The sequence below is a fragment of the Achroia grisella genome, unplaced genomic scaffold (assembly GCF_030625045.1).
Source record: "Achroia grisella isolate CSIRO2021 unplaced genomic scaffold, CSIRO_AGI_Agris_v1 utg770, whole genome shotgun sequence".
Lineage (NCBI taxonomy): Eukaryota > Metazoa > Arthropoda > Insecta > Lepidoptera > Pyralidae > Achroia > Achroia grisella.
In genome coordinates, this window is record NW_026713016.1 from 1,077,472 (window position 1) to 1,093,112 (window position 15,641).

General features: G+C 31.2%; 1 protein-coding gene across 2 annotated transcripts in view; it reads left to right on the forward strand.

Annotated features, from left to right (window-relative positions):
* LOC131850453 (uncharacterized) overlaps positions 1-9,423 on the forward strand; it is a 60,452-nt gene extending 51,029 nt beyond the window's left edge. The window contains exons 3-9 of one of the 2 annotated variants that reach the window (XM_059200672.1): positions 404-550; positions 3,287-3,427; positions 3,792-3,906; positions 4,395-4,491; positions 5,124-5,208; positions 6,233-6,274; positions 7,907-9,423. In XM_059200672.1, coding sequence (XP_059056655.1) covers positions 404-550; positions 3,287-3,427; positions 3,792-3,906; positions 4,395-4,491; positions 5,124-5,208; positions 6,233-6,274; positions 7,907-8,034 — 755 coding nt within the window. In that variant the 3' untranslated portion in view covers positions 8,035-9,423. The remainder of the gene's footprint in view (positions 1-403; positions 551-3,286; positions 3,428-3,791; positions 3,907-4,394; positions 4,492-5,123; positions 5,209-6,232; positions 6,275-7,906) is intronic. The other variant, XM_059200673.1, reaches the window with a different exon arrangement.
* The last annotated feature ends 6,218 nt before the right edge of the window (positions 9,424-15,641 follow it).

Below are 15,641 nucleotides of genomic sequence, written 5' to 3' on the forward strand. Positions count from 1 at the left end.
TCATTAAACTGTCATATCATTCTTCGAACGGCAACATAGCTTGTAAAGTAAGATTGTATTAGTAGAACAATTATTTCTCTAGTAGTATTCTGTGACGCTGCTTACATGAATTCAGGAAAAAGTATCCCACGTGTCAATCAATGATACGATCTTTCTATGAACCAAATTTCAGTCAAAGTTGTCTAGCAGTTTAGGCGTGAAAGAGTAATAAACATCATGTTCATGCATTTGTGCCAAATGAATTCTTTTTTTTATAATATATTAGATAGGCCAGCACAATAGATCTCAACAGATCGCAATGCTACAGATCTGAAACACCAAGTAGTAGCTACCCCTTCAATAAAAAAAAAACATGCGGTTATAAAATTCGTAGTATTAATTTTTTTTAACATTTAACTTCCAGATAAGAACTCGCGCGGACGCTATGGCGACACGTGCTCTACCGCGGTGGACTGTAACTTCACGGACTCGATATGCGATGAAGTGCAAAAGATCTGCATGTGCCATCCCGACGTGCCGGTCAGCAATCACGTCGACAAGTGTGGCAAACGTAAGTATAGTTTGTTTACTAGCAATGTGGCAGGTTACTCATTCAGTCTTTAAACTAGTATCCTGAGCTAGAGAGCTTAATTTCGGCAATCATTGCCTGTCGGCCGAAGATTTCTAAAACAGTGAACATAGTTGTAATATGCAGCCTAGTAAAAGTGAAATGCGGCTCCGATGGTGGTTTAAAGAGTAGGACAAATAATATTACATATTATATCTAGAACTAGATTATAAGAATTTAAATAAACCTTAACAATTAAGGCACGTAAAAGCCCACAGTGACATCTAGGTAGTCCCAAACTAACCAGACTTTAAACATCAATTCGAAACACTTGAATATAATTTTTGTAAGTAAATTCACAATATGGTTAATACATGGAAGAATAAGAGACCACAATCAGACATATCAGTGAGTACGATGTTTGTATTCTGCGAAGATTAAACCCATGATCTTCAGAATGTAAGACAGTATGCTAACACGAAGACTACTGTCGCTAACTTGAATAAATTACAAGTTACTATACATGAATAAGAAAATAAACTAGTAATGAAGATAATATTGTCCCCAGAGAATGATAAAATAAACAACGAGGTCTCGTAAAAAGGGCCGTGAAAATATCCTTGTGGTAAGGTTAGTTTGTTGAAGGCCGTTCTTGTTTGCTTAATCGTCCGGAATCCGGTAACTGTGTTGTTTGGACATACAAAATTCGTATTGTTTGATTTACGCTTTGGGAATGTTAATTTTATAGTACTCTAACTTCACGGAGTAATCCCAAATGGTGTAGTAGAAGGCAATGTTAACTGTCAACGTTATGGTGAACATAATATTTGATATACAATATTTAGCTTCAGTTATAAGGAGCAACAATTCTCTCTCTAAAATGTATCGATTGTTACATAAGATAGAATGAGATAGCAACGTCTAGCGTCTTAGTACCCCTCATGTAAGCAGTAGCAACAGATTTGTTGTAGATGCATTAATTTGATGTTGGAAATTTCATGCATCGTATTTATATACCTATTTGAAAATTAAAACTCTTTAACAAAATGTTTTTGAAACTAGCATAATATTGTGGAATACAAATAAACTTAAGTATTTGGAGTTTATGCAATACAAAATTTGCATCCCTCATGAAAAAAGTTAGTAACCTAATATTTATGAGACGTTAAATGATGTCGAACATATGCTAACAGTATATAATAAAAATATAAAAGAGAAAGGGAGGTATTGATACAGAAATACAATGTGTGTAAGCAAGTTATAGGGTAATTTGAAATATACTTACAGATATATAGATTAGCTAAATCTATAATAGATGTATTTCTCTCTATTAGATTAGGGTATGATGAGGCCAATATCCTTTTCGACAAATGCCTCTAAAAATATATAATTATAATTGAACTTAAACCACTTACACAGTCCCATTATACTGAACTACCAGTGATTGCCTGTTGCTATTATGCTACAGGCTATCATTGGTATGGTGTGGCTCTGGCTGGTATGGTATGCCTCTATGATAGCAACAGGCAATTTTCTTGCATGTTCTTCTTGTATTGAAACTACATCCTGAAGTTGATCCCATCGTTTCCAAAACAAAACATCAGAATCAGCTTGTTTTTGCCTTAAGTATATATAATTCAGATACTCATCTATTTGGTAGTCCATCAATACGCCTAGTTAAGATAAGACAAGGCCTGTCATATCAGCTACTATATTATATAGAAATAAACAATTTACGGCATTATTTCTATAAGCGATTTTTGCGTTCTGCATTTTTATAGTTTTAAAAGTAGTAACAATTAACTAAATTTATGGCAAAGACCGTGTTATACTATGAATCGATTTGTTATCGCGTGTTGCATGCCACACAACTACTATCACTTATTATGCAGCTGTTATTAAAATGAGTACTAAATGGTATGTAACCCGTTTAGTAATTTAGGTTCCATATTTTGAAGACCTGCATTCAACTCTGGGCTAAGAATTGCTTAGAATATTCTTCGATCTAGAGTCATTGTCCTGCAATTTGTTTCGGTCTGCAGCGTCGTTGGTGTGGTATTTACTACGTTTTATTTCGCAAAACTTCTACTCGCTAACGATTTTCATTCTAATTCTAGTTTAAGTTCTCACTTAAGTTTAATCTTAGCGATGGTATTAACCTCTTTATTAAAGTAGACATGGTTGTGCTTTTTACCAATTAAAATAAACACAATTTTTCCATTTATTAATCTTAGTGGTAAACCGAGATTTGAATAATTAATGGTGACCCATATATAAATAGCCGTTGCTAAATGAATTAACAGAGTACAGTAAAATACATGTGTTGTCTTATTTGGATCAATTGTATGAATTTGAAAAGATCAGTGAATGTCAGTTTAAAGTAACTGTTAGAAGTACACTAATCTTGTTTGATATAGATACAAAAAAGGCGCTAGAATTTACTGCAGACTAATCTATATCATATAGAAATATTATTACTACCTACGGAATGGAAATGAATTGAGGTTACATTAGAAGTAGAAATTAAAATTACTAAAGACCCTAGTAAATTATTATTGTAATTGATCTTGGAATTTTAAAGAAACTTCAATATTTTAAATATACCATACTCTTTCAAGTGTTTGTCATATTTCTCTTTTACTTCGTTGTGGCATTAATATTATGATCGTGGTCATAGAAATATGAGATCTAAATCTAAGATCATAAATATGAATTTAATTGTAACCTTTAACATTTCAGCTGCATCAATAAACGAAACATGCATGTTTAATGAGCAATGCGAAGATGTAAACTTTAAGACTCAATGCCGCAATGAACGATGCGTTTGCAAGTTTGACATGATACCCGAGGTTACCGTCGATGGCAGTGTTACTTGCACTGGTAAGTTTTTTTTTTTTAATATCAGGTTAGATATTACTGATTCCTTCTTTAATTATAATTACTCATTTAAATATTTCATTTCCATATAATTACTCAATGTTGATAATATTATTGAAATTATTGTCTTTAGTATTATTTATTATGTGATATCTCCTAAATGATTCTTCTCTCCTAATACTTTTTAGAGATCAAATTGTATAGTATATAAATACATTATTCAAGTCATAAAATGTTAATATTGTTCAAAATAAAAATTAAACACTGTACCAATTTGAAATGTGAAAAAATTTGAAGCATAATTTCGAAGGTAACAATTTTTATTACGTCATCCGAGTAATACATGAACCCAAAATTTAATTTTCAGCCGACAAGAGCCCGGAGACTCCTATAAGGACTTTGGACCCTGCAATGATCGGTGTCCTTGTTGGGATGGCGCTAATGTTCGTAATCATTTGCGTTGTTCTTCGGCTATTCAGCAGGTAAATTTACATTATTATCAAAAATGCGAAGGTGTGTTTGTTTCATATTGAGTGTTGAGTATTTGGTGTTTGAATGACTCAAAAAATTGTGATAGAATTTGGAATCCACGTAGTATTTACTAGCTCAGGTTCTGTATATATTTTTTTTATAATTGATTGGAATAAAATATGTACTAAATATTTGTTATATTTAGTACATATTTTATTCCAATCAATTAACTACTGTAAGTGTACTTTGCCACAATAATGACCAAACCATAGGCGTATTTTTTTGTGATGTTTACACTTATTTGAAAAATTAAAAATTGCTTAAGTTATTCTATTGTTTTTTAAATTATATATATATATGTTGTCATCGAGCGATAGTACGAAGAAAAATAGTTGTATTATATAATTTTCATTCATTTTACTTTCATATTATTATTAGGAGTCGGTATTTTTATTGGTGAAATAAAAATTGTATTTAATCAAATACATGTAATTTTCAGGGCAAGATGGAGAGAGAACCGCACAATTTTCAACACACCAAACCCAAGACTAATGAATGTGTCTTTATTGAGAGATTCTAAACTATTACACGCACAGGTAAATACTATATTATACTATTGATATATGTCGGTAAAAGACCCCCTTATACCTTTATACTCGGGTCACAACTCTCGTGAACTGCTCGAAGTTTCCCTCTCTGCCACACGATGGACCCGGCACACTGTGAATCCATGAAATGCAAAGAACTGTTCACTTTTCGTTTTCGTCACTGTTCATATTATCTAATATATATCCGTAATTGTTTTCAATATGATGAAATTATGGCTAAAATTCATACGAGTAAAATAATATATTAATAAATACAATTCTATAATAAACTTTAAAACACATAAAATTTGTATATATTAAAAAAGCACACTTGTATAAATACTACAACTAACATAGTTCACATTACGAACAATCCTTTTCCCCTTGCTTTTGTAATATTTCTGATGATTACATCACAAATTATTCTATATTTTGTTATATCAGATGATGCATATGATAAAGTCTTAAGTGATAAGACCGCCTCTTGGAAGGGCTAATGCTTTGTAAATTGTTTTGTCTCTTTGCTGGTGCAATAAAGAATCATCAAATAAATAGCCGGCAGTTACTAATTGTCATCACGAGATATTATTGTAATGATGTTACTGTAACGTTTAAATAATATAAAAACATAACATTTTCAGGATCGTCGTGGATCCCGCGTAAGCGTTCGGCCTCCGTCGAGACAGGCTAGCCAACAGGAGTTACGACCACATTCACCAAGTCCAGGTATAAAATAAACGTGATTTTAACACCACCCCATAAAGTACATTTATATTAAGTTTATTGATCATTATAATATAAAAAAAGGTTTGTGTAAGTTATTTTCAGACAAAGAATTCTAAAAAATGCCGTAACTTTTTTCTGTATGGTAGTTTAGAAATAAACTCAAACGTGCCACGCAACGCCATCTAGTAAACTATTCGACAAATGTAGATAACGCCACAGCTATCTAGTAGTTAACAGAACTAGTACTGGTATTTCTGTTTATACGAATATTGTAAACTTGTAAACTAGCTCCCTCGAGCAACTTTACTGCGTCACAATTTCCCTGTTCTGTAACATTTTTCATTGCAGCTCTATATATATCTATATATAGAGCTGCAATGAATATATCTATATATACTATTGTTCGTAGCATAATATAGTCTACGCACATAACGTTGCTTTCTATTGGTAAAAGAATTTTCAAAATCCGTTCAGTAAATCCAGAGACTACCCTCTACAACCTTAGAATTTTTACCCCTTTATAATTAGCATAGATAATATTAGTTCGTAGTAAACAGCCAAATTAATATAATACAAACAATGCTGGTCATGTATACTTTTGCACTAGGTCCTACTACACCTGATGGTAAGTGGCGAGAAGACTTGAGATGGAGCGTGCTTATCTAGTTACTACTTGTCGTCAACTACATGTTCCTATTCCTCCAAAACATTATCAGAGAATTCTATTCCTTATTAATTTACATTAGGAAGTAAGTGCTGTATAAGAATCTATGGTACTTCATCGACATTTAAATGGATTCCTGTTCGACATGTACCGTGTATATCAGAGTTTATTTATATTATCAATGTCATTGCTAGTTCTTTTTTTAAATATTATTTCACAATTGTCATTAGTAAATGTTAAAATATTTATTATGTCTACACGATTTATAGTTACGTGTATTTGTTTTATATCATCTTTTTGTTTATTATTTATAAATACCCTGATTTTGATGTTATTCATAAATATTCCATCTATTAACAGCACGCCATCACCAAAGCCATCAGTTACACCGAAAACCCTCAGGTTACGTTTTTTTTTTAATTTTGCTTAATCTGCTGCATTTATTATTTACATTCATTCATAGTCTAGCTGGTGGTATATGTTTTAGATGTACAAAAACTTTGATTCTTAAATTCTATTCATTTGAAGTAAAGATATGTTTACATTAAATATTTTAAAATGGCTCAAATCTGATTATATCTACTATTGTAGATTGTGCCCTCTGACATTTGTTCAATTATTTGTTACTCATAATACGTTGCGTCCTATAATTATTAGATACTGCCATGGTCTACTGTATAATCATGTTTATATAGATCATGTATGTGTTTAAAAGAAACTATCTATAATCTTCAAGTATATTGTAATGTTTTAGTTACTGACCTACATTTACTATTAGCTATTATTATTAATAAATCTATAATTTCAATAATTACATGTTCTTAGTAGTTATATTTATAAGCATATTATGTTTGTTAATTTGCGGATTTTTATTTTTTAAGGTGAAATGTAAGTAACATCGAATTCTGGAACTATGTGAAAAAAGAAATATAGATGTTCCTGTTGAGTTTCTTGAATTCTTCTTAACTAAAGCAGCTAGCCGAACTGGACGGTAGAGTTAGTAATAAATAATATGAGGAGAGCTTGTATAAAAGGTCAAAAATACCTAATAAATAATGTTTACTTTTTGTATTTGAAAATTATAATAAAATAACAGAAGTCAGTAGGCACACATATAATAGTAGAAGATTTGGTAGCCTGATTTAGAAAAGAAGATAAATGTTGCATCTAAAACATTTATCGTGTCAGGTACTATATATATTCAAAGCACGTCGCTTCCACACCTATGTGTGGAACTTTATTTTATTTCACTTCATAAGTCATTAGAATTCATATATCTACAATAGCAAATTGATTTTAAATTGCAGTTCATAAGAAGAATGTTAGAATATTACTACCTAGATTATTCATTTCAGATTTCACATTACTGTTAAATTTCATTGGATCTTGATAATTAAACAAATTCTTACCAAAACTACTATTATAATCCTTTCTAAACCTAGCTTTCCATGAAGCTTAAAAATGCTATAAAATTGCTACAAGCATGAGAAAATGATTGAAAATAATTATTTTAGTCTTCTTCCTGGTTAAATTTTAATAACGATCAGCGAATCTGGTAATAAGAGTTCAAAAGTTTTTAAATTGCATCAACTTCTTTCAGAAAACTTACATATTATTTTTCTCCTTTGTCGCCGTATGCATGAGAAAGAAATGAAATAAGTTATTTAATTTCTTCCTGATACCATTAGTCCTGGTAATGTACTATAAAAATGACCTGTGTTTTCTAGGAAACTTTGCTTTGCACATGGAATGGAATAATTATTGCCTATTAGTTAGAATTAGACGCGTCTTTTCTAAACAAGGCTTTTAAAAGAATGAAGGAAGGAAGTAAAAAAAGAAGGAAATGAAGAATGAAGAAATAAGGCTTTCAACGATCATACATTAAACCTTAAATTCAATATTATATGAAAGGAACATCTAGAAAATTAGCATGTTTCATTCGATATCATGCTACGAGCTTTGCTCAAAGCATGTTTTAGATACACAAAATAAATTAATAATAATGTTCTATGATTTAAACCTTTTTATTTCCAGGTTCTCGTCGTGGTTCAAGAGCCAGCAGTGGACATTCTGCTACGTCACTGCGATCAGCAACTCTTCGTTCACCAACTACAACTGGACCGACTTCGGTGACTGTAGAAATAAGAGCCCCAGATGCGTAAAATTATACAAACGACACTTCTAAATATGTCGTAGGAATCGAATAGTTCAAAATGATGATAATTATGAAAGTATATTAGGTATAAAGCTAAATGATGCTTCTAACGTGTAATCAGGGAACGCAAAGTCTGTATTCGAAGCTAAACAAAAGTAATTTGTAAAAGCATTCAGTCCAGTTTACCGTATTTGTGATAATGTTTACAAATCGTTCAACATTAAATTAGGCTTACATTCATCCATTAATTATTATTGTAGCAATAAATTCATGCACTAATTTATCTGTCGTGAAATCAGCCACTTCAAAAGTGCCTCTACTCTTAAATCAATTAATGATTTTGTCTCTAATAAATTATAAACTTAATCTAAATAAGTTAATAATAAATCACAATGTTAGATTTAAAGCAGTTAAATACATAAAATAGTATATCACGATCACCGTTCAAACATTAAGTCACTTTTTATTATTAGAGGTAATGCACAGTTCTAATATATTCATAATTTAATTAAAGTATAGTCAAGTAATAGGGAAAAATTTAGCTTTTCTAGCATTAGGAGAGAGCGCTTTTTGGCAAATTTTGTAGTTCGATAGTTTTTAGTAAATTGATTAATGAATTAAGATCACAATTTCAGATTAACTCTTCTTTTCTAGATTTCCTTGTAAGTAAAAGCTAGATTTTGTGATTCCCTGCCTTAGAACTATAAAGTAGCTAATATCTAAGCTAACATTTATTTACGGGGACCATCTCCTGGTGAGGAGTGATCTGATGACTAAATTGGATAGTAATTAGGATGGAGGGTAGCTTCTATGTCGCTTTCTATACCTAATTATAACGAGGTAATTAGTAATAAGAGTTTCAATTAAACTTAGTTTTAAGGTGCGAACGAAATGCTTTTCTTTAACGTTTCTATGAGAGACAGTTGTGAGTCGAGTTAAGGTTTCAAATTAAGTTCTCGTTTAGTCTTCTTAGGTACTTCTTATATAGTGATAAATTGTGTAAAATGGGGAAATTTACACAAGTAATATTAAGATATTGCACTTCTGAAGCTTCGACCAAATTTTATGCAATACGCACAAGCGTTTAGTACAGAGTTAGAGAATTTATGATAATTAAATGCCACTATGCATATTAATGCGAATAAACTGTAATCATCTTCATTTCAAGTGTGAGGCATACTTGATTTATGGGGAAGACTTGAAGTATGACTCACACGAAAACTATCACTGTCATTTTTGAATAAAGCAAATTAATATTTATACTGGTATAAGCTATTGTATCTTAACATAAAGTAACAAATAATGCTCACATTATAACAATGTATTTCGGACACTGTGCTAGTTATATACCTACTGAAAATTTATGCTGTAATTTAATTATACTATGAACTTTTATTATAACTTATACTTCCTGATATTCTCGTTTTATTTCTATAATATAAATTTAAGTAATTACATTTTTTATTTTCATGTATTTGCTATATTTTTATGCAATTGGAATGGCAAACAACAAGAGCCGGTAAGAGGTAAACGTCACCTTTTTTTTCGGACTACTCTAATACTGTCGGTCGCAGCTGTCCTTTACAGCTTCACAGGACGATAAGGGGCGAGTGCAGATGGCACTCCAAACCTGCGGAAGGACTTATGGAGCGGCTGCAGGCCAACTCCCGCCTGACGGCTTTAGTCTGAGGGCACCGCTAGGGGTTCGAACCTCGGTGTAGGCCGTCGCAATGTCGACCTCCGTTTGAATTGGACGGGGGATCGATCAGAGGGGTAAATATCACCTATATACGTGAACAGCACTATTTAGGTCGGTCATCACGGTATCATGTACTACCCGTAGTACTACTTTATTCAGGATTAAGATTGGCGGCTGAATTAGCTGAGCTAACTTAGGTCTCCAGGCAGACGACTTTGCTCAGCCTACCTCTGGTATTTAAGGATATAATGAAGAATAGAATAGAATAAAACCATTATAGTTTGAAAAAGTTTCTTTCCTTGCCAAGATTTTGACGGCATGTAAACAAACCCCATGAACTATCACCGATAGACGAATATTTTACTTAAAAAATTACAGATTTGTAAACAGTTTTTCAACGGACTTGTTTTCAAAGAACTACCATTTTTCCTAAAAACTGACTTTGTATTAGCTTTTATCCTCGATTACATATCATTGCAAGATGAATAAATGGAATGACAATTAAAAAAAGATCTCTCTTCATGGAAAATGCACAAGCTTTGAGAACCATTGTTCATTTTTTCATTCAGCCTACCTGACATTTACCTACAAATTCTAACATCTAATGTGACCTCTGTTATAGCATTAAAGTGCTATAATAGAATAATAAGAAGTACGAGGATACAAACCATGAAACTAACTTTTCAATTCCTAGGGCTGCCGATAGATGGCACTAAACCATTTTTTTTTCACATAACATTTTTTTAAATAATATCCATCGAATTATAAGTAATAAATATATACTATAATAATACAACGTGAAATAAAAAAAATCCGCGAAGATATTGTATCACATCTTTATAAATACAAGGCAGAAACTGAATTTACATATAAGTCTAAATGTCATCTAGATTATTTATTCCTAACTCATACTTTTTAATAATATCGATACCGGGTAAACACATGTAGCTCTATCTGATATACATGAGTATATCAGATGATATACTCGTATATGTGGGAGAAAAAGGATAACATATACGAATATGTTATCCTTTTTCTCCCAAACCCATAAATGAATGTAGTATCAACATAATACATAAAGTATAATATTTCTCACTAATTGGAGGTACGCGGCAACGTCAGGGGAATACAGAACTTTACTAAAATGCGAGATTCTAAGTTATAACAAGGAGTTGACAAACTAAGAATAGTTAAGAGGCACTGTTTATGTCAAAGAGATAATAGGCTCGCTGTTTCAAATATAATATATATATTAAAGAATTGTTCTCCAGTTTGTATACCAAGTATACTTATTGTGTGAATCTCAACGAGTTGCGTGGATGCATTCGTTATAAATAATTATAAAACACCAAATTCTAAATAAAATCGTAATTATATATATTTATTAAAAAATTACGATATATAATTAGTGGTGTAACAAAATATTGAAGTACATTTTAAAACAAATGAAAACACAGCGTTCTATATTTAAATATTATGAAATAAATAATAAGAAGGTTTTAATACATACATGATTTTGTTGGAGTTTCCAACACTTCCAATACCACAGATAATATAATATTACATGTTATACCTATTTGTAGATAGGACTGGTCTTACGATTTACATTACTCGGTTTCCATATGCTTGATGCTGCAATTGAACATTTTTGGCTATCAGCTTATTTGTTAATAATGATTATGTATTTTCTATGTCTAATGTGTGTAAGTGTTTATTAAAACCAGTAGTTTCAAATTCAAAGTTCGTAGTTTAATATAGTAGTAGTAGTAATACAGTAGTTTAATATTCATAATACTAGTTGTTGTTAGTTTAAGACTATTACCATACAATACTATTTTAATTTGTTATGATAATAATAATGTCCATATAGCGCCGTCTAGTGCCAAGATAAGCAGAGCTGTGTTATGGGTACTAGACGTACAATGATAAAAGTATTCATATACTTGTGAATGTACAAGTGTATGTACCATGCGAGGAATCGAACCCGCAACCATCGGAAGCAAAGCGGTGTGACAAACCGCTACACCACCGTGGCCGTTATACGTAAATATTATACAACAAGTCTTGTCATTTTTTCTCAAGTGCATAGTAGGGATAGTATTATGAAAATAGTGACTTGCATGGTTGAAATGTGAAATTTATATTATATAATCTGTATATTTTCCTAAGATAAATAAATAAATATGCATCGTACATTCTGTTTTCTGGCTTTTACGCTGGGATAATTTTCAACCGGCTCAACATACATCCATATGTATGTATGTACATTAGTGTTCCAGTTCTCGGAATAAGCTCCTTTTCTCGTCGTATTCAGACTTGTGGGCTTCTTTACAGCCTCTGTTTACTCTCTTACTTTTATCTGATGCTCTGCAAAAGGTAGAAACAATAAATGGTATATTTTAGGTGAAAACTGGAAAGGAATTTGAGAGCGTCATTGATAAGTTTAGTCGTGGACTAGAACCGAAAGATAGGTTTGAATTTGATCATGGCAAAAAAATTTTTAGTCAATTTATATTAAAATTTCTGCCTATCTAGTAGTGAAAATATCGATATCAAACTAAACTAATCCGGGAGACGGTGGTAGGCTTGCTCCCTATAATGTTGAATTAAAATCCTTGAATAATGATAAGATATTAAAAAAAAACTATTATTGGCTTTCTATAGAAATGTTATGTATTGATTTGTAAGCTGTTGGTTTTTTTATATTATAATAAATACATATATGTATTATCATCATTACATAGTATGAAATAAAGTCGCTGTCGCTGTTTGTCCCTAAGCATATAGGTAATCTTTAAAACTACGCAACAGTTTTAAAGCTGTTTTATTTTAATAAATAGAGTGATTCCAGAGGAAGGTTTATATATATATATATATATATATATATATATATATATAATACATGTACATCTGGGCGAAGCCGGGGCGAGTAGCTAGTAATTTATAAATAAATAATTTGCAATATGTTTGCTTAATAATAAGATAAATGCGACATATGCCAACAAATCACTTTATTTTCTTTAGAACTGCGATTATTGGTCAGCGACAAATCATAGTACATACAGGACAGCATACAGGACAAATAAAAGTTGATTGACTGATAATAAAAGTTGATACCTAGATAAACCCATACCTTTTAAAATGTGAGCATGTCCAGTATTGCGTAAGTAAGACGTCAACAGTTGACAATTCTTCTGATAAGTCATCTGATGTAAAAGCTATAAACAAAAGAAGTCTTCTAATTGCCATTCTACTTCATCAATGAAATTATTAAAACGAAAACTCTTTCAATCTAGTAAAAAGACACATTAATATGATGTCTTATCTATTTGCATTGCCAATCAACTTGTTTTGTAACTTGTATTTCAGTTGTAGTATATGATTAGGAAGTGAAATTTCAGAAAGGACATGACCTCTTAGACCTCTAGAATGGTAACGCATGAGTAGTATCACATTTACCACATGATAAGGTGATACCCATATTCATGGTGTCACGTCTACTTTATTCTATTTGGGATACAAACAGTTTCACAATGTAGTATGTATTTAAGTACATAGATATGAATTAATAATAGTAAAACCAATACAGATATCCACGTGTTAAACGTCTATGCCCATAGACATCGTGACTATGGATATTGCGGCATATATAGACAATGTGTAGCTCATATGTAGATCATATATACATATATATATAGATCATGTATCATGTATGTATATCATATCATATATATAGGCTTACCATCACGTGAGCACTTAGTTTTTTTGTCATTCCAATTACGTATTACATTATTATTTAAGTAATTTCAGTAAGTAATCATATTACGGAATACTTTGGTTACTTCACTAAAATTACGAAAAAAATATTGATGTTTAAAAAAATATAGATAATTAGATCCATCAGTCGGAGCAATATAAAGAACCCTAGAGCTCTCTAGCCAATATGAACTTAACCAATTTAAAATTAGCACAAATTAGTTTTGTAATATCATCTTATTCAATTAATTAAGTCGCATAATGGATGCCCCAGACAAGGTGAAGTGACTACACAGAGCTCAAAGTAATTTATCATTTCGGTCTAATCATGCTTTTCTTCTTCTAAAATGTCTAACTTAGTCGCTACTTTTGACGCATGTCGTTTCAACAATGGTTTTTATCTATTTTTTTTTATTTCATTCTAGACGGAGTAGTTACGATGTCTGAACTGTCCTGTATCCTGACATCATTCTCATATTGGGTTATCTGTTGACAGCCTCGGTGGTCTAGCGGGTCAGAATACTAACTTACTTCCGATAGTCGCGAGTTCGATTCCTCGCATGTTACAAACATTTGTATTCTAGAGTATGATTATTTATATTGGTCTTCGTGTATTCTACGTATATTATGTATGTATTTGTTTACGAAAAAAAATTATCAGTTATTTAATACTAATCATACAAGCTTTGTTTAGCTTGGAACTAGATGGCGCTATATGAATGATTAAGGTTCTATTGTCAAAGACTTACTTCATGTAATAATATATAGATTTTACAGCACAGAAACAAACCTCTTCGATGATTTTACAATTAATAATATAAACATTATTTGATATCGACGTTTTGCTATCAGTTACGTAATATAATGATAGTAAGGATTATGTATTTTTAATGTACAATTTAAAAAAATATTAGCATTTCTCACTCCTTCTCTATATAAACTATAAGTGTGCGAAATGTAATACTCCTTCATCTACGCAATTTTCGTAAAAAGGTGTACAATGATTTTGCTGCACGTATTAGTTATTAATATATAGACAATAATAATTTTAATATGGTTCCTGACGGACCACACAATATCGCTCATGTAATATTCATTGTTTAATTGCATAAATTCCAAAATGGCTGGCGTACCAATATGAATGCTAATTTCGTTATTATCTGACTTATGGATGACATTTTGGTCTCCATTGACATCTGGAATTCAGTTTTGGGTGTTAGTAAAAGTGACTAGCTTCCTTACAAAAAAATATGTTCATATTACTCCATTTAGACTAACAGGCCTAAAAATTAATCTGTATTATTGTAAACATGTATAATATTAATTTGAAAATAATACGAGTTAGGTTTCTTGTCAGTTCTTCTCATCTCGAAATCATTCCGAAGTGACGGTAGATTTGATATATCATAAGAGTAAGTAATAGACCTACATGAATAAAGATATTTTAATATCTTGAGCCCAAAAGGGCTCATATCGAAGATGTAACAATAGTCAAAAGTGACATTAAAACACAGATATCAAAAATACGAAGTTTATAAAAAGAATGGTAGACAGGCTGCCAGCAACAAACGGCATTCAAATTCAAATTCAAAAATCATTTATTCATGTAGGACATTCTAGCCTCTTATGAACGTCAAATTTTTAATATTATAATTTCTCCCTAAAGTCCAGTTCAGTATACAGATTCAATTGAGAAGAACTGGCAAGAAAATCAATTAACTTTCTTATCATTATTTAAAAAAAAAGCCAGATTATTTACAGTGTATATTTATATAGGTGTCTATATCTAACATTAAATGAAAATCCCGTGCCTTAATTTAGAGTTAGCTAACTAAAATAAGGTGAGCACAATAAATCTACGCAGGTCGGAGTGTTACAAAGTCTCTTTATCATTTAGTTAATACTCCATTTAACTTAATTATATGTGGATTAAATTATGTTATAGTTATTGCCACATCGAATTCAAAAATACTCAACGATGCGGTTACGTTAAGTGCTATGTTGATAATTGACAATACAGCTGACTATCCCATCTCAGATTATTGTCGTGATTATCTGTTATTTTCCTTTGTCATTAGCGTTAATATTTTTATGTATATATAATGCCTCTTCTGCTGTTATTTCACTGCCCTATCTCACCCTTCCTATAAAGCAAACTG